A 25,036-nucleotide genomic window follows, 5' to 3' on the forward strand; every position below is an offset into this window, starting at 1 on the left:
CCACAAACTTAAGCCGGCACCATGCGCCGCCAAGTGGTCATAGGGAGACATGTTAGTGCGCCAGCCTTGTTGAGCCGCATGCCCAAAGGAGACGAGAATTGGGTCTCGAAGCTTTGCCCACGGTACTGACACTGATTAGAAGCACATGTCAAGGAAAGCGAATCCAACGAATGTTTGAGATATACCATCAAATAACACATTCTCTCGAGGCAGGATCTTCTCGTAGGGACGAAAAGATGAAGCCATGTTGTTGATAGCTAGCGCAGCCCTGTGCTCCACAGCGCGAAACTGCCTTGCCCTTAAATCCGCCCCTAACATGAGCCACTAAAACTGCAAATCAATGCTGAGTCAAACATGGTGATTTGAGGAGTCAATCTTGGCTATTTGACGAATGGAAATGTTTCTTCGTGATCATGTCCTCAAGCGAGGACCTTACGCGATGGTCATAGCTCATCGCGGTTTACGATCAATGAGGCGCATCTATGAACCATCTGGAATCAATCTCCAGATGGATTCATACGGGTGCACTCGTTGTGCCCAGCAGTGTTTATACAGTTCCCTAGTAAGGAAGGAGATACTTCAAATGTGATCGGTGATCTCGCCGACCAGATGAATCATTAAACGTTAAAAAAGCAGACGCAGAAAAACAAATCCCGTGAATACATCCACAAAGAACGCGCTGGTATGACATGAAAACAGGAGCTTTGCAAAGGAAGTACCCTAGTCAAAGGGCTATCAACGAAGGACCTCAAGCCATGAACACAGCCTTGCTAATTTCCATCATGTACAGGGGAAGGGGACATATGCCAATGTTGAGAACGCAAAGGCTAGTAATGACAAGAAAAAAAAAGATAGAGGAGGCAAGGGACCGTGTAGGCTGAGCCGATGAGACACTGGATATGGTGACAGGGGGTGTCGGAAGACAAAACTGGATGAGAGAATCGGGTAGTAAGGATCAGGACATTCGGCGCCAAGATCATGACTGGTGCGAATTAGGATTGGGGAACATGATAAGGCAAAAGACAAGAGAGAGAGTCAGAGTATGCAAGGTATGCAGTAGAAGATGTTCCGGTTCTGAACCCAACACCGAGAAACACGAATGGATCACGCGGTCAGGACGTCTCGAATGGCGGACGACGCCCACAGAACAATGAAGGAATCAAATCGTCAAAGGAGGAAGAGAGAATCACGGGGAATGAGGAAGGTCATGCTGAGCAACCTTGTCTAAGGCGCCAACTTTTGGGATGAAAACGAGTCGTTAAGTGGGGTACAAGAATGGGAGCGCACACAGATTGCCAGGTCACAATCACTTGTCCATCTTTTGCCAGCCATTGAGGTAGGCCATCAAACCTACTCCAAGAAGGACTACTCCCAACATAGATGCATAAGGGCTTGCTTCTTCTAGGTAGTGGCGACGTTGCCATTGCGCAATTGCCGTGCCTGCAGCATCCATCTGTTGACCCTTGGAAACTGGCTCAAAGCATTCCACTGATGAGTCGCCAATGCGCGCCACTGCGCCATCCTCGGCAGAGCCTGCATGGCCTGAAATGACCTTGCTTGAATCATGGGCCTGAGTGTGAGATTCGTTGTTGGTGAGAGCAGTCGGAGCCTTCTCGGCACGCTCCTTGCGGATGGTTTCGATCATCTCCGCCAATGACTTGCGTAGCTCAACGTTCTCATTATCGGCCCTTTCGGCGCGCTCCTTGAAAGAGGCCATCTGCTTGCTCATCTCCTCCATCTGTTGCATCACTGACTCGAGGCGATGCTGGAGTTGTGCCTCAGTAGAAAGCTCTGCCTTCTCAGGATCCAAGGCCACAGGAACCTCAGAAGACAGAATTGATCCGTTGGCCTGGACTGTTGCTTCCGGGCCATCAAGTTCCGAGTCGACTGAAGGTTCATGATCCAAAGAGGCATCAAGGTCACGCTCTGCGGGAGCATCCCCATTGTCCACCTTCTCTGACAGCGTGTCCATTTCCAACTTCTTGACCTTCTCTTCTGCGGATTCACGAGCAGCCTTCTCCCGACGAAGAAGGTCTTCAAGCTCCTTAATCCGAGTCCCTTGTGTCTCGAGTTCCCGCTTGGTTGTGGACAAGGTCTCAAGGAGGGCAAGAATCTGACTGGAGTCACGGGAAACTGGAGAATTCGACGCCGATTTCGGCTTTTCGGTCTCGCTACGTTTCAAGGGCGAGAATGCGTCCGGTCCACCGCGTGGTGGCGCGTCTGGCTTCTCTGGTAGAGGTTGCTGGGGAGGGGGGCGGGAGGATCGGAGAATCTGGAGAAGGAGTCGACACGAGGCATTTTCGGACGACCATTCAACTGGCGAGGGCCACTGCTCTCAAGAGGAGAAGGCTTGCTAGCCTTTTCTTTCTCAGCATAGCCAGGTTTCATGATCGCATTTAGGAAGTCATCTGTTTGACGAAGGTCTTGGGACTGTTGTTTGGCTTGTTTCAGCTCGCTCTGTGAAGTGTCAGTTAGCAGACATAAGATTTGGGCGAATGACCAGGGGAACTCACAGTGAGTCTCTTGACGACCTGCTCAACAGAGATTGGGGAGTTCCAGTAATTCATCTGGCGCTGCTGGTGCATGGCATTGATGTGGTTGCTAGCGTTACTTTGAGCGCTGCGATTGCTCACATTACTACCGGAGCGACCTCGCAGGTGAGAGAGGGGCTGGCTAAGAGGTGAAGGCAGCAGGCCCCCGCCTGAGGCAGGGTCCAAGTCTCCAAAATTGAGGTCCAGGATATTGGGTGTTGTTCCATAAAGACCAGCATGTTCAACCTTTGCAGAGACTTTGTGGTGAACAATGGTGTTTTGATCTTCACTGACGATATCAATTCCCAGTTCCAGGGTATCATTCTCCCGGAGCTCGTGAGGTTCGGACTCGCGGTTTTCGAGCGATAACCGGTGGCCATTGACAAATGTGCCGTTCGATGACTTGACGTCACGAATCCAGATTTTGCCGGTCTTGTCAGCCCAGATCTCAGCATGCTGACGAGAGAGAACCTTGGAATCAAAGAACCCATTAACTGGGGTGGGTACTGTCTTCGCATTGGTTTGGCGGCCGATTCGCAGAACTTCAGGGTAGAATGGCACATTGATCTGTTTCTTTTCAAAAGTGCCGTTCATAGGGGTAAGGGCCAAAATCGCGGGTGGTTCTGCTGCAGGTTGCCCATTCGTTTGTCTTACGCCATTCTGTGGAGAGGATTGCAGCATATTCTGCGAGGGTACAATATTAGGTTGGTGCATGGCGGACATAGTTGACGAGGCCGTAGGTCCAGATGAGAACGCAGGAACAGGCTGGGATCGTGTGTTCGTCACTCCAGCAACAGGTTCGGCCTTCGAGCTTGGCCAAGGATTCCTAATAGGCTTCTTCTTTGACGACCACGTACTTGTTTCGGAGTTGGAACTCTGACCAGAATGGGTATCTTGTGAGCCAGTCGTCGCTACTACCGTAGACGTCGAAGAGTTTGAGTTCAATGAGGACGAAGAGTTGGACCGCTGAACGTGTTTCCTGGGCATGAACATCCGTGACACTTCTTCCGCATTCACTGAAGAGAGGGCTCCTTGTCCTCCGTTGCCAGTGCTATACCATCCCAAGCGAGACCCCGATTGCACACTAGGCGGAGATGCCACAGCAGTCATGGAGAAGGTTGCCTGAGATTGATAGGACACAATGGGATATCTGTGCAGGGATCGACGGTCACGGATTGGGAGAGCCTTGATGGAAGGCCCCCGGGTTAAGGCGAGAGGAATGTAGAAGCAGTCGTGAAGATTCGGCAGTGATTATGGAGGAGAAGGGCTGTGATACGCGTGCAAGGGCTTTTGGTTTTGGTGGACGGCCGGCTAGTTCCAGAACGGTCGCGTTAGCGCTTTTCGGTCGGCAGCCAAACAATTAATCGAGTCCACAGGCCCGAGGACCCGGAGTCGAGCCATCAGACTGTTTAAAAGATGTCGATAGATGACAAGCTTACCCGTAAATAGTAGTTTCAAGTAGATCTAGTCGCAGGCTGGGGTAGAAAGTCAGTGCTCCAGGCCAAGGAGGCGTGTGAGGTCTTGCCGAAACGTGAGCAGCGACCGATGTCTCACACCGTCCCAGGGCAATGAATGAAGCACAAGACGGACTGCCGCCTTGCTGTAGGCTCAAAGGCCACCCTAACAGCGATGTAACGAGGGTAAAATCAAGGATCCGGGATGGTCGGCCATAGAGGAAATCGCCCAAGGAGAGGAGAGTGGTCTGGTCCCTGCTCCCTTGACGCCTCCAGTCAAGCATGGTCACGTGCATTATCAGCACGTGCTGTGAGAGCGGCCGTTATGGTCACGTGGAAAGGCGGTGAGGTCAAAGGTGGAGAGAGGAGGTTCCGTGATGCGCTTTGAGCAAAAAGCGCCTGTTCTCGTCTGACAGTATCATCGAAGCGCACTCGTGAGTTGTGTCAATACTTTGGGCTGCAATCAAAAGCTCTAACTTTGTGGTTTCAAATCAGAGCTTCAATCGTTCATTCACGATGCCCGTTGTTGCAGCTCCTCCCGCAGGGGGTCCCGTTGGTCCCTCGACCTTCGACAAGAGTATGTTGTCAACTGAGCTCACGCTTGGAGCAGCTCAACGCCGGGTTTGAGAGATCAAATAGCTGACAAGAGATTAGTGAAAATGGGTGCAATGATGGGATCCAGTACGTGACTAAAGGATGGCCTGGCCCAACTTCAAAATTCAATACCTACTATAAAAGCTCCTGCTAATGCGACACTCAACAAATAGCTGTCGGTGGAATCATGGGCTTCATTATCGGTATGTGACATGAAAATCCAACAACTTGTGAAGCTTGGAGTCATACCAGCTAACCAAACAAAGGAACGGTGACCATCTTCCAGTACGGCGCAGGCCCCAACGGTGTCATGCGTACTCTGGGCAAGTACATGCTGGGTTCTGGTGCCACTTTCGGGTATTTCTATCTTCTTCTCCCATCACCGCCTTCGGTCTGAGTATAGCAAGCTAATCAAAGCTTTCTTTTGATATGCAGTCTCTTTATGTCCATCGGCAGCGTTATCCGTACGGAGGGACCCCACAACGATGCCTGGCTCCGCGCTCGAGGCCCGCCTATTATGCTCCCCCGCCAGAGCCCTCTGCGCCAGATGCGCCAATAATCTCGTCAATCTCTAATATCTCTAAGCAGTTGTCCGAGAAGATATGCGACATGACCAAATCGAAGGGGGCAGTTTTTGTACGATAGTCATTTCTCTTTTGAGCGTTCTGACAGACTTGGGGCCGAGGATTTTGGTGGTTGAGAGGCTGCAGAGTGGCTGCTGCAGGCTGGATGCGAAGCCTTAGCTTTCCACTCCTACACTGTACATATGCCAGTCACCTCTGGGGCCTGCAGGGTGGTATTTTGTCCTGGCGTTGACGCTCGTGCCCTAGGTACTGTCGACAGTACACTTGCATCTGTTCATCATCGATATCATGGTACCTAAGCTGCTTTCATTTGCTCAGAAGTAGAAGTGAAGTGGTCTAATTAGCCAAAAGCACGGTAGATGTGCTGAACCTTAGGCCAGGGCGTGTATAACTAGCAGCGAAACACTTTTGCCAAGAAATTGCTAATGAAGCATCACTTCCTCGTAGGAATAGCCTGATTCAATCGTTAAGGTGCTTCAATCCCATTCCATTGGGAGCGACATAGGACTAGACATGTTGCTGTGGACGCAGAGTACCCCCAAGTCTACACTATGTAGCATCTCGTATACTTTCTCAATGAACCCCGTCTCACACCTTGGTCAATAGACAAATCGACATCGTTAGCCCAGGAACATTCCTAGACAGAATATCATGGATGGGTTCTAGAATTCAGTGACAGAGTGTTGCTAAAGCGATTAGAGCGGGCAGGTTTCGGATCCTATCATTCTCCCAAGTTTGTTGTCAGACCAAACTTGGTATGCATCGGCTGCTGGGAAAGCCATTGAGAAAGCCATTGAAAGCCATTGAATAACCTGGGTATTCTGGCAGTCATTTCGTGAGCTTTGTATTAGGAGTTGAGTTCTCATATGAGTGCGCCGGTTTGGAGGCAGGTGAGGAACCACCCTGCCTGGAAAGGTGGAGCTAGATCAAAAGGCTTTACGCAGACACGCCCTATATCAAGCCTGATTGATTCCGAACGCGATGTTTCCATACAATTATATCGCACTTGTTTTTCTGGAAAAGTGATTAGTGGAGTTCTGTCTTTTGTTAAAATACAGCGAGATAACACACCTTAGTGCCTCGGTTGCACTAAATGAGATCCCTTATCACCTACTGAGCATCAAGAAGGCTGGCACAACAACAATAGCAAGCCCACGCATGAATTTGGGATGCCCAAAGTGATGGTGAGATCGAAGATAGTGAGGTGGTGTCGCGAACAAGACATACTAAATACGAAGCAGAAACTGGTCAACACTAAAGATTGTTGTATCGAGATGATTGTCAAATCGTACTCAGTACTGTATGGCGTTCCATACATCCTCAAGAGCTTGATCAAGAATAGGGCAGATGAGAGTCATATACATAACTAATCAGGAAAACTGACTCATCGTGATGCCAAACACAGGGAAACAGGCTACAAATAGGAGAACCAATCAAGCCTCATCCAATAGAAGGCATCACTTGCTTTCTGAGTATTTGTCAGATTCTCAAATTCGCACAGACTCACGTCCACCTGTTCACGGTCCTAACTCCCATAAATGTCCAGGGTGTCAGTCTTGCCAGGCCTTTATCGGAGTTTTATGTATGTGTCCTGTAGACAGCACTCCTGATTCTTCACGCTACTCACCCTAGCAGGAGTAGTAGACAAATGAAACGTCATTCGACGTTTAAACTTTCATAGAAACAGAGAAATTTGACCTTGAGGAATCGGATATATGGTCTTGATATCTAGTTCGTTTGGTCTTCATGAAACCTCCAGGAATGTCAAACTAGGTAGGAGCCATTAGCATGTTTCAGTAGACTCTGAAACTCTGTAGTAAAAGATGTCAACTATTGCTAGTCATTATCAATGGATTCTTCTCTCGAAGAGCACTATTTAGTACAAGAATCTCGTATCAAGGGGCATTAGCGGATGACATGCAGTACATCCCAGCATCAGTCATCTCCTAACACGCCGATGAAGGTACGGATCTGAAAGGCTGATGTCATCCCGATCACCATCAATTAGCGCATAGAGAACGTCGTACATATCTGGCCAGCCCATAGACCTTCGGGTCATATTGGAGAGGCCGGTTTGCGCCGACCTCAGCTTGTCCTAATAATGGTCTGTACTTTGACCTATCGTATTGCTGCCATTGTACTGCCATTTCGGTTACCAGGATTGCCTTGCCCATATAATTGTGTAACTCGGGGATGTCTTAAGATATGCATCAGTAGATTCATGAACCTTGAACCCGACCCGGCCCGGGATCCCCCTACGTGTTCAACAGATCGGACAAGGAGAACAAGCGGTGACCGGCGTGATGTGACACCAGTCGGCCAGAGATCGTCTTTCCGACCCAACTACTACAAGAAACATTTCGTCCCATTGGACCTCGGCGCGAGAACGATGACGGCTACTCACTCACGTAATGGATCTTTAGGTTTGGGAACCTGATAGTTTGCTGGCAGCCAGGTCATCCCAAGCTGCAAAGTGACTTTGCTTTGAAAACTCTACGCGGTTGGACAAGTCACCCCTCCAATGTTCGCGTCCATTTCGCGTTGGTCACCGTTGAAATTTCTGCAAGCAGAACCATAGGGCCAGACGGGATGATCAATCAAGTTCTCGAACCCCCCAGACTCACAACAGTGAGCGCTAATAGCCGCAAAAAGAAGGCGAGAAGGTCGATCTTCAAGTGCAGTGGATCGACCTCGGAGGGTGTCCCATGGGTCGTCTCAGGCACAGGCATCTGAGTCGCTCGAACTCGTTCGGGTGGGTTTTCCGCCAAGCTGGGGTTTTGGACGGTCGAAATTCCGCCAGAGGCCTTGTGCGAATTCTCGTGTTTAGTGGACACTGGGCAGGAGGGCGACGACACTGTGGGCTGGTGGGTAAGTGCCACTCCGGCCCTGGCAGAGTGGACTGGCAGTCGGGCAGCAGTCGAACGAGGCAAAACAGAGACGCAAATTCGGTTCCAATCTCGGGTACTTCACCCCGCCAGCCAATCCGATCAGTCCCCAGTGACGAGAGTGGCCGCCCATCCTGAAAAAATCGTCAACGCTGCTTACACTACTCAAGGGCGAATCAGAATCAACCAGCCCTGAGAGATCCGTGCTGTCCGTTCCTGCATCCATGACGCCAGGGGTCACACAGGGCATCGACTGGAAAGGAAACATACCGGAACAACAAAAACAATACCAAAGCTGTCACGACGCTGCCCTGGAGACGCTGCTGCACATCTGCTGCTCAACGAGCATCGTTATTAAAGAGAAACTGCGAGCGCGTATGGAAACACGATTCGATACCTGAATGGTTTCAGCGGGGGCCCTGGTCAGGTGGCTGTCGTTCAACCGTTGGATCGAGGTCGCCCCCAGTTACGCCTCTCTAGTCCACTTTAGGTAGGTAGACCTGCTGGCGACCCCCCCAATGGCCCCCGATGGCATCCTCCAGGGGTGGCGAAAGAATCTCGTATTGCGCCTCGAACAACAAACGCGCAGTCACAAATAATGGCTGCCCGTTGAGTTTTCTCATTACTCGCGAAGACTTCGTGTTCAGGTAATCCGTATAGAACAAAAGTACAAATGTACTCTGGTCTGCCGATAGCTCTGGGATCGTCTCCAATCGCCGGGTGATTGACCGTCATACAGCATTGAGATTATGCTGCAGTAGTGCAGTGCTGATTGACGTCCCTGGAGCGGACACCCCCTTCCGCTCCCTCGCAGAACGAGGTTCGAGTTCTCCGGGGAGACGCCGAACGGGTGGGAGACAGTCTGTGCGAGTCAGCCAGGCCCTGGCCATATTTCGTAAGGTTCTTGGCAGCACTGCAGGATTGACTCCATCGTTAGGGTCGTGATTGCACCCCCGTTCTCCATAGTTCGATTTTGGACCGGCCCTATTTCGGATAGTCCCAGGAACGGCGTCCTCATCGGCCCAATAGGAGCCTCATGCCACCCCCAAATCGACTAGTGGCAATCCTTTGAATAATTTTAATAAAAAGCCAAAAAAGCAATAAATCAATTAATGGCCAAAATGAACGAGAAAGTTCGAATTTCTGGCCAGCGAGGGCTCAATTAGGGGACCCTGAATGGCCGGATGACCCTTTCCCCAGGTTGGCGGCCAATCTCGCGTGCCTGGAATTTATTTAGACTGGGCGCATACCACACCCTGTCATCCTTCCTCTTCTTCCCCCTGTTAGGCCTTGCGGAAAACTCTTCTTCACCCCCAGTCACTCATTTAGTATTAGTACTTCGTACTTCCTGTACCCTGTCACTCGTTTATACCTCTTCCACTCTCCCTCGATTTCGAGCCCACACTCCCTTCAACGCACTCAACGCTCTCTACCCTCACAGTCTTGGTCTTTGAGTCCCACTCATTTGTGCTCAAAGCCTGATCTGCTCTCACTCTCTCTATTCTACTCTACTACGCCTTGCGCCTGTCTCTCTCTCTCTCTCCTCTTCGCAGTGACTCGGTTCATTGCCAGACTTCTGTGCTAGTCCAAACACTCTCTCGTCACCGCACGACCTAAATCTCATTGCTCATCCAACTGAACCAACAAACGACAAAATGAAGTTCAGCGCCATTGTCTCTCTTCTTTGCATCGCTGTCGCCCCGGTCATGGCCGCGGAAGATGTCACCACCTCCGTGACGACCACGACCATCACCAACACCCTGATCCGCGTCAACTCGGTCACTGCAACCCCCAGTTCCAGCGCAAGCGTGATGACCGTCTCGGCGAAGTCTACTCCTCTGGTCACCTCTTCTGCCACCCCGTCCTCGACCCAGGCTGCTGCCTCCGCCACCAAGACTGGCGGCGCCGTTGCTCTCGGCGCTGGCATGCCAGCGGCTCTGGTCGCAGGATCTTTCGCGCTGATTATGGGCGCGGCCCTGTAATCGCGCACGCGATCAATGGAGGCAGCCATTGAGACCAGGCAGAGTCTCAACAATCGACGGTGGACTTGCTGCCTGGCATATAACTGCAGCTCGCCGACGCTCGTCCCATCCGCCTGGACTTTCTCAGTGCTCTCTTCAGCTCCTGCCGTTCCTCTCCAGCAGAGCCGGGATTACCATTTTTATTTTGAGATAATTTCTCTTCTTTCTTCCATTTTTTATGATTCCTTGTGGTTAGCTGGAGAACCCTTTTTCGAAGAGGATGACGGCCCTTTTTTTTTTTTTCTTAACGCCTTTCACACTTCCAAATACCCCCTTTACGATATTTTCTGTGGACACGAGTTGATGTTGAATTACTTTCTTCTATAACCCCCCATTTTTACCTACTTCACTTCTTCTGTTCATATAGTGTACTGTGGATGGTGTTTTCGGGGACCTACAGCAAAGAAGCACTGGCTATACCTGATACTGTCTTGGTTGGCGTAGTCCGGATACGAATATCAATTTGAATCCATTTGCTGAAGAGCTACACTCGACTATCCACTGGGCATCAATTGACACCTTTATATCTTTGGTTCGGTCATGCGATCAATTGTTCGAAATGTCCAGAATGTAGACTTTGATACGTAGAGAAGATCCTGTCGATCGAACATTCCAGTGGAATTGTGGATCGAGAACCATCCCGCTTCTCCCGCTGGAGACGGCCGTGCGCCCACGCGTCCGCCACTTTGGGCAGTCCGTCGTTTGATCGGATCTTATCTCTTGGTATCTGTTCGGATATATCCAACCCATCTTTTTGTTTCTTGTTTATTTATTCTCTTTCCCCACGCTGTCTGGAGGGACTTATTGTTCAATTGTTCCAATTGATATCCCTGAGATCTTTCTCCTCCAGAGCGCCCACGTCGCGTGTGTGTGTGTGTGTGTGTGTGTGTGTGTGTGTGTGTGTGTGTGTGTGTGTGTTTTGACACTACTTCCCCCCGCGGGGTCCACAACGCGTCGCGACCCCTTCCTGGTCCGAAGCCAAACACACATCAATCGCCCCCTCCGGATGAATTAAAAAGGGACACAAGGTCAACGTGTCTCGTCGCTCCTTGCGACTCCATTGATCGCAAATGGACAACGAGGTCCCCCTTCCCCCACCGCGGCGGATTCGACACCGTTCGCCATCCCGCCTCTCACCCGCAGGCTCGGTCGCATCGTCCTTCCGCAGGTCGCGCCGGCTGTCGCGCTTCGACGATCGCTCCAGCCAGCCCTCGAGTGACCCGGCGCTGTTCTCGAGCGATGACATTCCCGCTTCTGGGCTGGAGAACTACCATGCGCCGGTAGCGGGCGCTGGGCGAAAGCGTCGGTACCGTGGGACTTGGTGGGGAGAACAGGTGTCGGATCCCAAACGGAAGCGGGCTGATTTCAAGGAGAAGCGTCACGTTGATAGTGGCGTTTGGATGGGGAGTGATGAATCTATTGCGGAGTCTTCTTTGCCGTCGGAAGATGCGTCGAATTGGGGAGAGGATCTCCTGAAGACGGTGCTTGATCCTCGAGCGCCGAGTAAAGTTTCCAATGCGCCGTTGCTTGTTAAACCGTCTGATATACAGTCCGCTTCAATGCAGCCTCGTCCCATTATTTTACAAGGCCCTGTCGAGTCGGAGGAACACAAGTATGTGAAAGCTGTGATCAATGATTGTCTGGAGAAGGGCGATGATAGCGTTGATCTTGGGTAAGAGCTTCAGGACGGCATGATACTCAGGGATATGGTTTCTAACCATGTCAATGAACAGAAACATTAATATGAGGAGTATTCCTCCAGGTCTATTACGACCACTGCACCATCTGACCAAGCTACCTTCTTTGCACGAGGCACCCGTATCTGAAAACGCCTACTCATCGCTACAACCATTCCTCCGAATCTATCTCTCCAACAATTCCCTCAATACACTATATACTAGTGAGATCTTCGATCTGAAAGATCTCAAGGTTCTCAGCTTGCGGAATAACAAGCTCACACGGATCCCAGAGGCGATTCGCAAATTGACTGCACTGCAAGTTCTCAATGTCTCCGTGAATCGACTTGATGAACTACCCTGGGATCTTCTATGGCTGTTGCAGCAAGGAGAGTTGAAGCACTTTACCGCCCATCCGAATCCATTCCCGTCAATCGACGAATCTGGACTGGTGGATTGGCACTGCCAATTTGACAAGCCCAATGATGCTAAAGATGAGGATGAGGTTGAAGAAGACACTCCGGAAACTACTCCCATTCCCAAATTCCGCGACTACGAAGGTGTCCCTCCTGATGATGCATGGACACCTATCCACGTCGCAACGGGACCAGTGAGCCGCTTGGACATGGAAGGACGACCCCTCGAGTGGAATCCATCACTCAACGCAGTCTCCACAACATACCCATCATCCAGAGCCCCTTCACTCCGTGAGGTCTCTCTCCGCGCGATCTCCAAGCTCCCCGGCATCGAACAACTCACCGATCTCGAACTTATGGAGTTCCCCGCACTCGTGATCCCCTTGATCTCTCTTGCGCGACAGGCCCGACAGGAAGGAGCACAGCACTGCTCAATCTGTCAGCGGGAATTCATAGTTCCTCGTGCCAAGTGGACCGAGTGGTGGGACTGCACCCCACATGAGAACGGTATGAAGAGGCCTCGGGTTTCGGGGGAGCAGCTCCGGCCTCTGCCTTTCAAGCGGGTTAGCTGCAGCTGGGCTTGTGTGCCTGGTGTGCAGTCTGTAGAATAGTTTTCTTGTCTCGATTCTTCATGTTCCGAGGCATGGGCCTTGTATATGGTTTATTTGTATGTATTAGATTTCGGTGTTATTATAGCTTACGGCCACTATGCATATATGGTTACGGATGTTCATTGTTCTCAAATTCTTCGGGATTTTGACCCGGAAGGGTATCAATAGTGAGATTAGCTGGGTATCCAATGACGGTCGACTGTTCCTTGATCTGTAACTAATCACTTGATGGAGGGCCATGGCAATACAAATGTGGCCGGACCCCTCTTGAGAGATGCATGGATGTTGCAGGGCAGTGTGACGATCATGAAGCTGTCTTAGGGAAGACCAGTGGCATCGGCTAAAATGGCGAAGTCCATCTGCAACATCAAATGGCCCCCTTGGGTCCTCCAGTTGACACGGTTGTTTTTCGTGCCGCCCGTGTCTTTCGCTGATCGTTCCGGAGCGGTAATTGCATCTCAGATGGAGAATCTGGTATCGTAACAGCTATCTGCCTCGGCGTCGCTGAAGGCAATGGCTTTGCGTGGTGCAGCCTCGCCCTCCCTGGTCGCTATGATCTGCATAAAATGTTCTCGCAGTCCGCAGATGGTTTCACCTGAGGCTTACAGCCACCTCAACCATTTTGACCCATCGGGTTCTGGTCTCCGGAAGCTCGGCGTCTTCGGATATCGCAGAGGCGGGACGCTTCTTCTTTTCCTTCGCGGCGCTTTTCGATGTAGCATTTTGTGAATCGGATTTCTCTTCAGCGTTCTTTTGGGGATCCCTCCCCTCCTCACGTTGTTGCTTCTGTAACTCCCGCTCTTTCTTCTCTTCATCTTCAACCACGTCATCGACAACAAGCACACTCCCAGTCTTCACTCGGACAGTGTATTCAGCCTCTTTCTCCTCGAACCACTTGCCCACGTTCAATGCCTTCTCGATAGCACGCCCGGTAGCCTTCACAAACACTTCTTCCCGCATTTCAGCGATTCTGGCAAGCTCCATGAGCTTCTGCTGTTCTGTTTTTCGGCTATCCTCGAGGCTGATATTGGCTGTGACGCGCTTCTCAGCCTGGCGGAGTAATTTCTGGACGCGCTTCACGGCACTCATGAAGGGCGTGTTGCTGGATACGTAGACGATCTTGGGCACCGAAGCACCAGCGTAGGGGGAGGCGACTGGCGCATGGGGAATAGGTCGCTTTTCAACCTTCGCGTCTGCAGATTTCATTTGTTAGACTTTTGCGCATGTTCATCTTCGAGTGTTTCGATGCGTGAACCAGTGGGGGATCAGGGCAGGAAGCGTGAGCGTACACTTAGGGAGCTTGACAAGATCCTGATTCTTCTTCTCGAATTGGAGCTTTCGCTCCAAAGGTCCGTTCCCCATGGCCAAAGTGTTGTCGTTTCTCGCTTCGAGCTGTAGCAGGGGGGTCGTCGCGAGGAGGTCCTTATCGTCATATCTTTTCTGCCGGGCGGTGTAGTGAGATGAGATCGCCTAGAGGTCGAGAGTTGCATGGGTTGACATGCAGGTGTGGTATCAACGCCTATGGTCTAGTAGATGTCCTTGGGTGAAGAACAAAATTATTTTTCTTCGTGTAGACTAAATACTGGCGCCCTGTATCCATTGTCGTTGCAACACCAAGGTGACTATCGTGTCCCAGCTACATTACCGAGTAGCAACGGCGAAATATATCTTGGAATCTCGTACCGCCGAACTTCAGCTTGCCAAGCAGATCGAGCCCAAGGATTCGCACAACCTCAATGAAACGACAATGACTACGAGATGTAAACTTTGACTTCTTTACACAATAGAGAATTGGAAAGCGCAAATTGGATGTACGACAGACAGTGCGGGATGGTCCTGCCAATAATGCATCGAACACATGGCAAACAGTGCTCCTTCCCCGGCAAGGCCCAGAACTCGCAGGGAAGGAGCACGCAACCAAGGACGTAAGTCAAGTCCGTTCAGTCCAAGCGTCATCCAAAGATGTCGCTACGCAGGACTTTCTGTCGATACCCGCGACCATCTGGTGGACTTGATTGGCGGAATTTCTATTGGTCTTTGGGTCGTGGAAGCAGCTGTTTGTCTTCGTCTAAATCGTGCTCCCCCGCCCACGCCATGCGCACTTAGTGGATGTTGCCTGGGGGAAAGAATCACATGGATGGATTCTTACATGTGCCAAATAAGCGTCATTGGTTGCCTCGGTTGCGAGTTGTAAGAAGGGGATAGTTGGCGAGTTCTCTCCATTCGAAAGATGAGGCTTTACGCTCAGCCGCTGGAGAGCCAAGCTTTGTAGAAGCTTTCCAATCGGATTTAAGGTTACCCAGTAGCCACTTTCTAGCCAGTGTCGTAGGGTGAGATTCATGGGTATCCACTAGCGCCCCGTCTCTATACGCTTTGTGGGAGACAAGTCAACCTGTCTTGCCCAGCTTATGAGCCATGGAAAAGAGAGCCTCGTCTGTCATGGAGCTGTCTCGTGAGGGTGAAAGTGCTAAGGCTTGCTGGTAGACTTGGGGGGGTTGCTGGGTATTGGGGAATGCACGGACATCAATCAGATGGCGACATTGGGACCAATGATGATCGGAGGATACCGTACGCGGAAGTACAGAGCACTAAATAAAGACCGTGGACAGCCTTGCTCGTCGAATGTTAAGCACAACGGCTTTATTTAACTCAGCTCTACAAGCCGCTCGATCCACTGGAGTCGCGAGACTTCCTGGCAGATCTACATTGCCTTTCGTCGCACACAGTATCTGCTCAGTGCCCAACGAACTGCAATGGACACGGTTGTTCCGAAAGCTCTGAAGAGGGGAGACCAGATCGCGTTTATCTCGCCCTCCGCACGCCTCAATGACATCTTACCCACTCCCCTCGCGCGAGGGAAAGCCTATCTGGAGTCTCTAGGCTTCCGTGTGCAGATTATTTTCTCTAGCCAAGCAACAGCCACTATCGCAGAATCTATTCGCGTTCGATGTGAGGAGATCCATGCTGCTTTCCGGGATAACACGATTGCCGCCATTATTTGCACGATTGGCGGCTCGCATGCTAATGAACTGCTGCCTTTCCTCGATTATTCCCTGATTCGATCAAATCCTAAGATATTCGTCGGCTACAGTGACACCACCTTCCTGCATTATGCGATTCAATCTCGGACCGGCTTGCGCACATTCTACGGACCTAGTGTTCTAACGGATTTTTCGGATTTTCCTAAGCCCATGCAATTCACAATTGACCACTTCCTTCGTATGCTGACTGACCCGGGAATGTCGGTGGGTACATTTCCTCGATCACCGATCTGCTCGAAAGAGCATAGCGACTTCTTGTGTGGCAAAGAGATGCTCGATAAACCGCGCGAAATTGTTGATGCACCATCGTGGAGATGGCTTCGGAGAGGTCAAGCCACTGGACATTTATATGGGGGCACTGTACCTTGTGTCGTGCGACTTCAGGGAACTCATTACGCCCCTGCCTCGTGGAAAAACAAAATTCTCTTTCTTGAGTCTGCGATGGGCGACAACATGCAACTACCGTATTCTGTGTCCCAGTTCCGGAAGAACCTTGTTGATCTTGCTCTGTCTGGGATATTGCATGAAATTTGCGGACTGGTTGTTGGGCGAGGCTACAAGTATGATGCCCAGATGCAGGATGAGCTTGCAAGCGTGGTCGAGGAAGTTTTTGATGTAATTGTTGGTCGAGGTCGTGAGGAGCAGCTGCCGATTTTGATGAACGTGGACTTTGGCCACACGAGTCCATTCCTGACTTTGCCCATCAACGCGCTCGTCAGATTGGATGGTGATCTCGATGAGTTTAGCGTGCTGGAACCTGGAGTGCGGGCCTGATGAGGTAACTGGACTGTATGCCCTGAGAGAGATACCTCGAGGCTGCTTCCATGTCTGTAGCAGTTCAGAGCAACAGAAGAGGTCGATATAGAAGACATTGAGAAGTCCACTAAGAGAACACACATCCATCGCTGACTCCAAACTCTCTATTTATACTCCTGCCAAAGTATCTGCGCAGAGGTCTTCCCATCCGGCTCAAGGACAGCCATGAGGCCATCACTATCCCGGGATTTTGCCTAATCCGGCAAAAGTGGTTTGCGGAGGCGCGCTGGTTCGTCGCTTGCGGATTACCAGCCAATGGCGCGTGTTCATTTCCGCTTCCTCTTTGGACTGTTTGGATCCCCGTGTGGGGGTCAACGATGTTGAGCAACATTTTGCCGATTATCTGCCAATCGGTCATAAGCATTCCCGTGCGACATTCCTTCTGTATACATTCGGGGGTGCTCCCCGCCTGCAAACCATTTCCAGCATGGTACCACCGGCATCGTCATGGTGGGGGTTGGTGAGGGGTCGACCCAGCAGCTCGCAAGTACAAAAGATGACTTGCCAACTGCAGTGCATTCAGAGATGCAAAGATTCTCTTTCCACTCCTTTTAGCCAATCCTGGGTTGCGACATATCCCAGCCATGACTTTCTCTCCGAGAATTCCACACCTGCGAAACGCAGGCACGACGCAGCAGCTCGTGGTCCATGGCCGACCGTTCCTTGCACTTGCAGCCGAGCTGCAGAACTCCTCGATGACTTCTGCAGAGTTCATGGAGCCAGTCTGGCAGAAGCTGGTCGATACCAACATCAACACTGTTTTGGGCTGTGTTACTTGGGAGGACATTGAGCCTGTTGAGGATCAGTTCAACTTTGCCGAGTTGGACAAGGTTATTTTGGGAGCGAGAAAACATGGGCTGCAGCTGGTGCTGCTGTGGTTTGGCTCCTTCAAGAATGGTATGGTTGTCTTCTCCAAAGCGTGATCTACAATATATTCGTTGCATTTGCTAACGCTCTTCGAGGTATATCTACATACGTCCCTTCATGGATCAAGACAAATACGCGACGATTCCCTCGTGCCAAGCTGCGCAAGGCTGGCGGTGTCCTCCAGACCGGCGATGTACTATCAATCTTCCACGAAGAAGGATGCAAGGCCGACATAAAAGCATTCTCCCGTCTGCTACAACATGTCAAAGAGGTCGACGGCGAACACTCGACCGTGGTGATGGTGCAAGTCGAGAACGAGACTGGGCTGCTAGGCGACTCGCGAGATGGGTCTGCTGCTGCGGAGAAGCGATTCAATGAGCCCGTCCCCGAAGATCTAGTACAATTTTTGTCACAAGATTGGGAGAATCTCCATACGGACATCAAGGTCAACTTGAAGCACTTCAAAGCTCAAACCAATCCCGCTGGGACATGGGAGCAAGTCTTCGGCAAGGGCCCACGCACAGATGAACTGTTCATGGCATACCACTACGCCAAATATCTCAACAAAGTTGCGTCTGAGGGAAAACAAGAATACCCAATCCCACTATACACCAACGTCTGGCAAAACTACGTCGGCGACAACGACGACAATGATTTCCCCATCGTTGCTGGCGGCGGCGGCTGCCCAGGCGACTACCCGTCGGGAGGCGGCACCAGCACCGTCCTCGATATCTGGCAGAAGTTTGCTCCCTCGCTGGATTTCATCTCGCCCGATATCTACCTGAATGATTATACGAATACCTGCCGTAAATACCGCCACCGCAACCAGCCGCTTTTCATCCCCGAGCAGCGGCGTGATGAGCACGGTGTGCGGCGCATTTGGACTGCCTATGGCTCGTTCCAGGCTATTGGAGTCTCGCCTTTCGGCATTGATACTCTGGAACCCGCGACGAACCCATTCACCAAGCACTATGGTCTCCTAAAGTCCGTTTCTCAGATCATCCTTGATGCTCAGACGCGCCCTGACAGCTCAATTGGATTCTACTTCGACGAGCTCGCCGCTGACGGCACCGACCCGTCCAAGTCGGTCATCAAGCACTGGGCTGGGTACGAAATCACTATTGAGCGATGCTTCGTCTTTGGCAAGCCCGGACCCGGTGCAGGTATGGTCATCCACATGGGTGGGCCCAAGTTCCTCCTAATCGGATGGGGTTTCCAAGTGCGCGCTCGGTCTCTCTCGCCGACCAGCACGTTCACGGGATTCCTACGTTTCGAGGAGAAGAAGGTCGTGAATGCGGAGACGGGGGAGCTGCGGACTTTGCGGGTCCTGAATGGGGATGAGACTCGGAGTGGGATCTGTGCTATGATGCCGAATGAGGATCCGGATTATGGGGGATTCCCAATTTGTGTTACTATCCCTGCGCATACGATGATTGCGGAGTTGGAGGTCTACTCGGTTGAGGAGGTGGATGATGTATGAGGCTTGTATGGAGTGACGAGTATAGAATAAAGTGATTCGACGCTTTGTTTGATGTTGATGACGACGGGCGACTATAGATTTTCCCCGGGCCTTGGCTTTAGTTGACACATTCAATTGAACCCTGACAGTACTGTAGATCGCTTCTCGAGACAACTCTTTTATCCGGAACACCCGAACACGAAGTGAGAGCACAAAGAAACAGAGCTCAATCTTAGGTATGCCTCAGAGGATAACCCACCGCAATATTACTAGACTCATCTCTCCCTCGACTGGAAAATGGGTTGTAGTAACGTCCTTTGTGGGAGATAACTCTAAACACCCAACATGCTGGCCCCCCCCCCGGATTAAACATCCCAAAAATTAGACAATCTGCGACGCCAATCCCGCGACATCGAACGCGTCCAATTTGGAATCGGTGTCAAAAGTACTGTACCGAGTACGGGTTCCTATCAGGGATCTTCCTTCTTATTACAGTACTACGTCGTACTTTTCAAAGGTACTCTAATGACACGCCAAAAGCCACATGATCATCTTCGCTCCCGAGGCAGCGGTTAGTTCGCAACAGAAAAAAAGCACTAAGCCCGCAAGCAAGCAAGCAAGATAAAAGACAGAAGGATGAAAACAGGGCCCAGAGGCTAACACGGACCCTGATCGTGACCCGTGGGCTTTTCCCCGGGCTACGGCGCACAATCATTCGTTTTCGAGGCCTGGCCCAATGGCCAGGTCCTTGGGATGCGGTTACGGCGCCCAGGGAGCTAGCTAATGTTAATAGGCCATGAAGGCTCACAGTAATAATTAATCGCAGACAGTAAGTAGGGTTTGAGGTACTTGGGGGAAAAGAACTGTGTGCCTCTGAGATTAGAGTAGAATTTTGTGCAGCTACAGTACTTATGTGAAGTCACGTTTCAGGATGAGCATTTTTGACGGCTGCTGCTGTTCCAACTATGGGCACATACATTAGCACGTCTTTCTAGATACCCCTCGAGATGAGATTCTCAAGTCCCCTGGAAGTTCCGTTGATTCCGAATTGAGATATCCTCCATAACTACAGAATCTGGCCAGCCACGGTCGTACACTATGTGTATGGACTACAGTGGGGGCCGTTATTGCCTTCTGTGGTGGAAACACAGGGAGAGTCTTTCAAACCCTAATCACATGATGAGCTAAACCTAATATGTACAGAACGTAAATTACGGGTTATACGTAATTGGTAATAATACCTGGTCTTACTGTAAAGATACCAGTATAAAAGATACATACAAGTGCCCAGAACCAGCGACCTAGACCTCTCTAGCCTGGCTAGCCCCAGGGGCATAAGGAACTAAAGCACTAAATCTAGCTAAATCCTCGTAAGCTTATCTATCATATTATATGGAGTGTGATCTCTCTACTCTTTTAGGTAGCTAGACCGCTAGAGCTATTGTGTTATGAGATTTCTATCATGAGGCTATTCCTATGTTGATGCCCTAGGCCCTGTGGGGGCCTGAAGATCCTGTCGGACGACTAGCCCTTCCTCCTTGATGGCGCAGCCGAAGGCTGGTTACACAAGCTCGTATTCCTTCCAGGATTCCCCTCCTTCTTGTGTTTACCCCTCCTTCCTGTTTCACGAAGAGACTGTATATAAATAAGAGTTGTGAGGAGTAGGTTTCGAGGGCCTCAAGAAACAGTCTCTGAAGCAATTGGACTTGGTGCTTTTCTTCTACCTGATCGACAGGCCCTCTACCCTGCAAGTAGATAATACCTTTACATATTGTTAAGGCCCTCTGCCAGAGAGCCTCTCAGTAGGACTTAGAGCTGCCGGGTCCCTACCAAGTCACGGGACGGCCCTGCCAAGCCGGCAGTTAAGTCACCTGACCCCGCCAGGTCTTCGCCGATAGAGCTGCCGATAGGACTTAGGCTCCTTAGCGATTAGTCTAGAATAGGACCCTCCAGGATTCCTCCACTCTAGTTCTTATTCCTGCCAGGACCTGCTAGCAAGCTGATCCTAACATATAGGCTAGACTACGCCTAACCGTAGGCTCTTAGCTATTAGGTTATTTTCTATTATTCTATATTAGTTAACTAGGCTGAATAAGATACTATATAGCTGTTACGATATCTCCTTATGAGGCTATACCTGTAACAGGTCAGACCCGCTTCTTACTATATGGCCTTGCCATATAGTCTTTCCCGCACGTTCCCGTTCTGCCACCGCCTTGCCTGCTTCTTCTCTTGCTGTTCCGCTTGCTCCATTCCTTCTCTTCTCCAAGCTTTTTGTAAACAGCATGTTGGCCTAGTTAGATTGAATCAAGTCTTGCTTCAGCCCTTCACAATACCCAGGTCTATACCTCAGGCCGTGAGGCCTGACTAGATTCTGCCGAGGCGGTGGCCTTTCGGCGGTGAGTCGAGGTCTGCTCGGTAGTGTGGTCGAGAAGAAGCGTTGTACGCGCGCTCTGCGGTCCCTATTATGTTCCCCTTTGACGACGACGACGGGTCGACCAGGGATTGGTGGCCTTTCGATAAGGATTATACGGGGAAGCTGGCCCGAATGCACGATCTCGTGTTACCCCTCCTTCACGTTACACAAAGACCCGTCTTTGCTAAATCGGCCTGCCCTCTGTGCCCGGTTAGGCCAGAAGCCCTATGGGAGATTCGGTCAATCGACGCTATTGATGAGGAATGGACGAGGGAAGGAAGGAAGGAAGGAAGGGGATCGACATAGGATGCGGGCAGGATCGACGATATATGTGGGAGGATCAACATAGACGACGATCTTCACCGAGATGACTCCACGGTCATACTCTGGTTCGGAGATCGGTGAGTTGCTAGTAGCATTTTTTCCAATAATTTGGAGCAATGTCCCCTGATAGGTCCGAGAGGCCTATACTGGGTCAGGAGTGACGTTCTGCAGTTGCCTACCGGGTCTGTCCTGCACTGTATAAAAAAGGCCCCTTCTTCTGTCTAGGTATTCTTGTCTAGAGCTTTAATTTTAAGTCGTCTCCTCCCAAGACCGAAAGTACCCTTATCCGCTATACCAGTGAGTCCAATCGGCAGCAAGTCCTGCTGACGCGAGAATGTCAGGATTGTCGTATGCTAACTTATATAGACAACGATGAAGCTTGTTTATATAATCCCTCTTATTGCTCTGGCTTCTGAAGCTTTTGCGCAAGGATGTAAGTGCCTATTGTCTTAATTTGATGAAACAAGAGCTGACCTTTTTCCAGGCGGCACATATAAGCAATGTATTGAGAATTGTGCAAGTGGAGACTTCAAGCTCTCTGAGACTTGTTCTAGTGAAGACAATGATGGGTGCAATGGTTGGCGGTATTGGTTTGACTGCGTCTAAACCTGGCGACTACACTTTATTCTCCTAGCAGAGATATCAGGGGTCCGTCACCTTGAGGACCTAGTAAATTACCACTGTGGACCTGAGTGTCGGGTTAATATGGGGTTTTGTATGTTAAATCCGGGGAATGTCGAAGCCCTGTACCGTGCTGTAACGTACTTTATTCATCTGGCAGAGGTCTCTCAACAAATCTCCGCCCCAACACACACCTTCTACCTCTGATTCAATCAGACATCTTGAGTGCTAATGAGCACGTATCTGCCTACTCGATAGCATCTCCTGTAAAGCGCCTTTTATGGTAGATTAGATCCTAGATCCAAGAGCTCATGCCCTGAAACTATAGCGAACAATTTTGGTGCCCAAGATACGATACTTGACGATGGGACTCCACAGTGGGCTTGGCTATTTTTTGCATCTGTAATAGTTCTAGTATTTTTACGTTGTCATGGTTAGGCGCAGGCCGAATCTGGCTCCCTCTCCCGAATCTTTTCCTCAAGGCCCTTCGGGGCACGTCTGAGTATACCGAACCACACGTGACTCTGCTAGCGTGGTGCTGCCTGGTCACAGACTTTCGTACTTCTTGTTGTCTAAGCTGGCCTTCGGTTGGAAACTCTGGTACTCATACTGGTACTGTATGTACTCCTTGGTATTCTTACACTATACATACAAAACCGGTAATTTACGCTTGATCCATATTAGGCCTAGTGTATCATGTGGTTAGGGTTTGAAAGAGTATGTCTATGTTCAAGATATGGAAGGCAATAACGGTCGCCACTGTAAGACGACTCGAGAATCGGGCTGGGATCGCCACACTTCGAGGCACAATGAAGAATCATGGCATTATGATCACCGTCTAGCTGAGAGTGCAAAACCCTTCTTGAATCATTTACTGTACTGTCGGTTGTGAGATTGTGATAGACAGGCTCTGACATATCCGCGTATCCGCCCGACCGGGTTAACGGTTAATGAAGGAATGCCGATCGGAGTGTCTGGACTTTTGGGCGCGGCCTGAGGCCCCACGAGTGGTCCGATCTGGCCCGGTTTGGGAAGGTCAACTTTTGGTGACCCGCAAAAAAAGACTCTGAAGAGGCTGCTTAGTTTTTATGGGTTGGGCACTGCAGGGATGCGATCGAACTGTGAGTTTCTTTGTTGTGACGGACTTGATGGGGAAGTGGGAGAGTCTAGAAAATAGGAATATCGAGACCGAAATGCAGTTTGCTATTGAGCTAACTGTGACAGGCAGAATTATTATGTATCTGCCTGCTTCAAGGAGATAGAAAAAGAAAAGCGAGCGCCTTATTCGTGGATTCGTGGGCAGGCTGACAGCTGAAACGATGCAGGTACGGCCCTCGGCTGTGCTTGAAAAGTGCCAAAGTACCTGAAAAGTACTGGAGTGCAACGAGTTTTCGTGGGTCGCGGGCGGGGGGTGACACGGCGAGAACCATGGGCGACAGGCCCGATTGCGGTTGTTTATTGATCGACGTCAGAGAGTACTGTACGGAGTACATAGGGCCCGGGAGTGTTGGATACCTGTCATAGTGTTCAAAATGGGAAGAAAATAGGACCTCTCATCTCTCGAGCGGTACCTTGAATCATGATCAAATTTGACTGCTCCAATGTTCTTTGTGCGGCGGAATGAACGAGGGCAGTCCCCCGGTGGTGCCGGCAGGGGTCCGTCGACTGCGCCGATTGCGTGGTCCACCCCACAGGTCGAGCGAGGCACAGTTTTGCCTCCGCAAAGCCAGGTGACGAATGTATCCAAAAAAGACGCTTTCACTCCGAATTGGCCTGACATATCCAATCAATGCGATTTCGTTATGAACTGTTGGTTGTGCTGGAATAGCGACCTTACGGTGGACGGACGACGGCATCTGGTGGCACACGCATGCCCAACTTTAGTTCGTGATCACGCCAGCTGCATCTTATTAGCGGCATGTCTGTTAGTTTACGAGGACCTTGTTCCCAAAAATTCGCTCGCATTCGCTCCGAGTCCTCGTCAATAATGGACAAAGCAGTGAGATGAGGGAATCTGATAGAGGATGATCGCCAGTTCGAGGGAATCGTTAGCAGACCCAGAATTCTGACACGGCTTCACATCGAGGTCCGTCGAACAGTGGGAAATTCCCCAGGACCCGGACATGGATGCGCTAGAGTGCACCATGGCGTCGTAAACCAAAGACTCGGGCCCGGACGCAGCGCGAGACACCGCGCCCGCCGCTGGATGAAGATCGGTTAGCGTGCTGATTTCATGGAGACGAAGTGGACCGGAATCGCGGAAGACACATCGGCTGTCTTTTCCCGGTGTTGGTGGCCTCTCAGAAGGAGCTAGGGCGGATGAGTGCACCGGTGGAGCCTCGAAGGCACAACGGGTATGGATCTGGTCGTGGATGGGCTCTCGAATGAGGGGGACGAGATGAGGTGTTATTCTTTCAAAGTGGAGAAGGACAGTGGAGAACATCCTGCAGTAGTGAGCCAGGTGAACGAATCGATAGAAGTAGAGTTGGAGGGCGTCGACCTGAATAACTGGTCAAGACGAGGTCGAAACGGGTCGAAAGGTGGGAAAATGGAAGAAGTGGAAAAAGTGGAAAATCCTGAAGGACGCGGGTCCACCGACGCGGTCTCGACGCAGACTCGGTTCCTCGTCCGCTTCGCTTTCCGTCCTCCTCCTCCACCACTTCCTCCGCTTTATGAGCAACCTTCCTTCCCTCTTCTCCCTCATCTCCCTCATCTCCCTC

The 25,036-nt window shown here is 50.8% G+C and overlaps 8 protein-coding genes across 8 annotated transcripts; 5 read left to right on the forward strand and 3 right to left on the reverse strand.

Moving 5' to 3' along the window:
• Positions 1-1,306: 1,306 nt before the first annotated feature.
• On the reverse strand, positions 1,307-3,641 carry N7458_010407 (uncharacterized protein; the record flags this gene model as incomplete). Its single annotated transcript, XM_056913789.1, is given in 3 exon segments — positions 1,307-2,272; positions 2,290-2,457; positions 2,514-3,641. 3 exon segments carry the CDS (start codon positions 3,639-3,641, stop codon positions 1,307-1,309), a joined length of 2,262 nt encoding a protein of 753 aa, XP_056762638.1.
• Positions 3,642-4,501: 860 nt separating this feature from the next.
• N7458_010408 (MGR2/ROMO1 family protein) lies at positions 4,502-5,138 on the forward strand (the record flags this gene model as incomplete). The annotated part of the gene is made up of 5 exons (XM_056913790.1): positions 4,502-4,562; positions 4,640-4,666; positions 4,753-4,782; positions 4,846-4,936; positions 5,015-5,138. The coding sequence occupies 5 exons, from the start codon at positions 4,502-4,504 to the stop codon at positions 5,136-5,138; spliced, it is 333 nt and encodes a 110-aa protein (XP_056762639.1).
• Positions 5,139-9,703: 4,565 nt separating this feature from the next.
• Positions 9,704-10,030, forward strand: N7458_010409 (uncharacterized protein; the record flags this gene model as incomplete). The annotated part of the gene is made up of 1 exon (XM_056913791.1): positions 9,704-10,030. One exon carries the CDS (start codon positions 9,704-9,706, stop codon positions 10,028-10,030), a length of 327 nt encoding a protein of 108 aa, XP_056762640.1.
• Positions 10,031-11,139: 1,109 nt separating this feature from the next.
• Positions 11,140-12,772, forward strand: N7458_010410 (leucine-rich repeat domain-containing protein; the record flags this gene model as incomplete). The annotated part of the gene is made up of 2 exons (XM_056913792.1): positions 11,140-11,741; positions 11,803-12,772. 2 exons carry the CDS (start codon positions 11,140-11,142, stop codon positions 12,770-12,772), a joined length of 1,572 nt encoding a protein of 523 aa, XP_056762641.1.
• Positions 12,773-13,363: 591 nt separating this feature from the next.
• On the reverse strand, positions 13,364-14,134 carry N7458_010411 (ribonuclease P subunit p20 family protein; the record flags this gene model as incomplete). Its single annotated transcript, XM_056913793.1, has 2 exons — positions 13,364-13,965; positions 14,062-14,134. 2 exons carry the CDS (start codon positions 14,132-14,134, stop codon positions 13,364-13,366), a joined length of 675 nt encoding a protein of 224 aa, XP_056762642.1.
• Positions 14,135-15,525: 1,391 nt separating this feature from the next.
• On the forward strand, positions 15,526-16,587 carry N7458_010412 (S66 peptidase family protein; the record flags this gene model as incomplete). The annotated part of the gene is made up of 1 exon (XM_056913794.1): positions 15,526-16,587. The coding sequence occupies one exon, from the start codon at positions 15,526-15,528 to the stop codon at positions 16,585-16,587; it is 1,062 nt and encodes a 353-aa protein (XP_056762643.1).
• Positions 16,588-17,213: 626 nt separating this feature from the next.
• Positions 17,214-18,976, forward strand: N7458_010413 (putative beta-galactosidase; the record flags this gene model as incomplete). Its single annotated transcript, XM_056913795.1, has 2 exons — positions 17,214-17,526; positions 17,592-18,976. The coding sequence occupies 2 exons, from the start codon at positions 17,214-17,216 to the stop codon at positions 18,974-18,976; spliced, it is 1,698 nt and encodes a 565-aa protein (XP_056762644.1).
• A 5,321-nt stretch (positions 18,977-24,297) lies between these two features.
• Positions 24,298-24,759, reverse strand: N7458_010414 (uncharacterized protein; the record flags this gene model as incomplete). The annotated part of the gene is made up of 1 exon (XM_056913796.1): positions 24,298-24,759. The coding sequence occupies one exon, from the start codon at positions 24,757-24,759 to the stop codon at positions 24,298-24,300; it is 462 nt and encodes a 153-aa protein (XP_056762645.1).
• Positions 24,760-25,036: the final 277 nt, after the last annotated feature.

The sequence above is a fragment of the Penicillium daleae genome (assembly GCF_028827525.1).
Source record: "Penicillium daleae strain IBT 16125 chromosome Unknown utg000008l_segment0_segment0, whole genome shotgun sequence".
In the NCBI taxonomy this organism is placed as follows: Eukaryota; Fungi; Ascomycota; class Eurotiomycetes; order Eurotiales; family Aspergillaceae; genus Penicillium; species Penicillium daleae.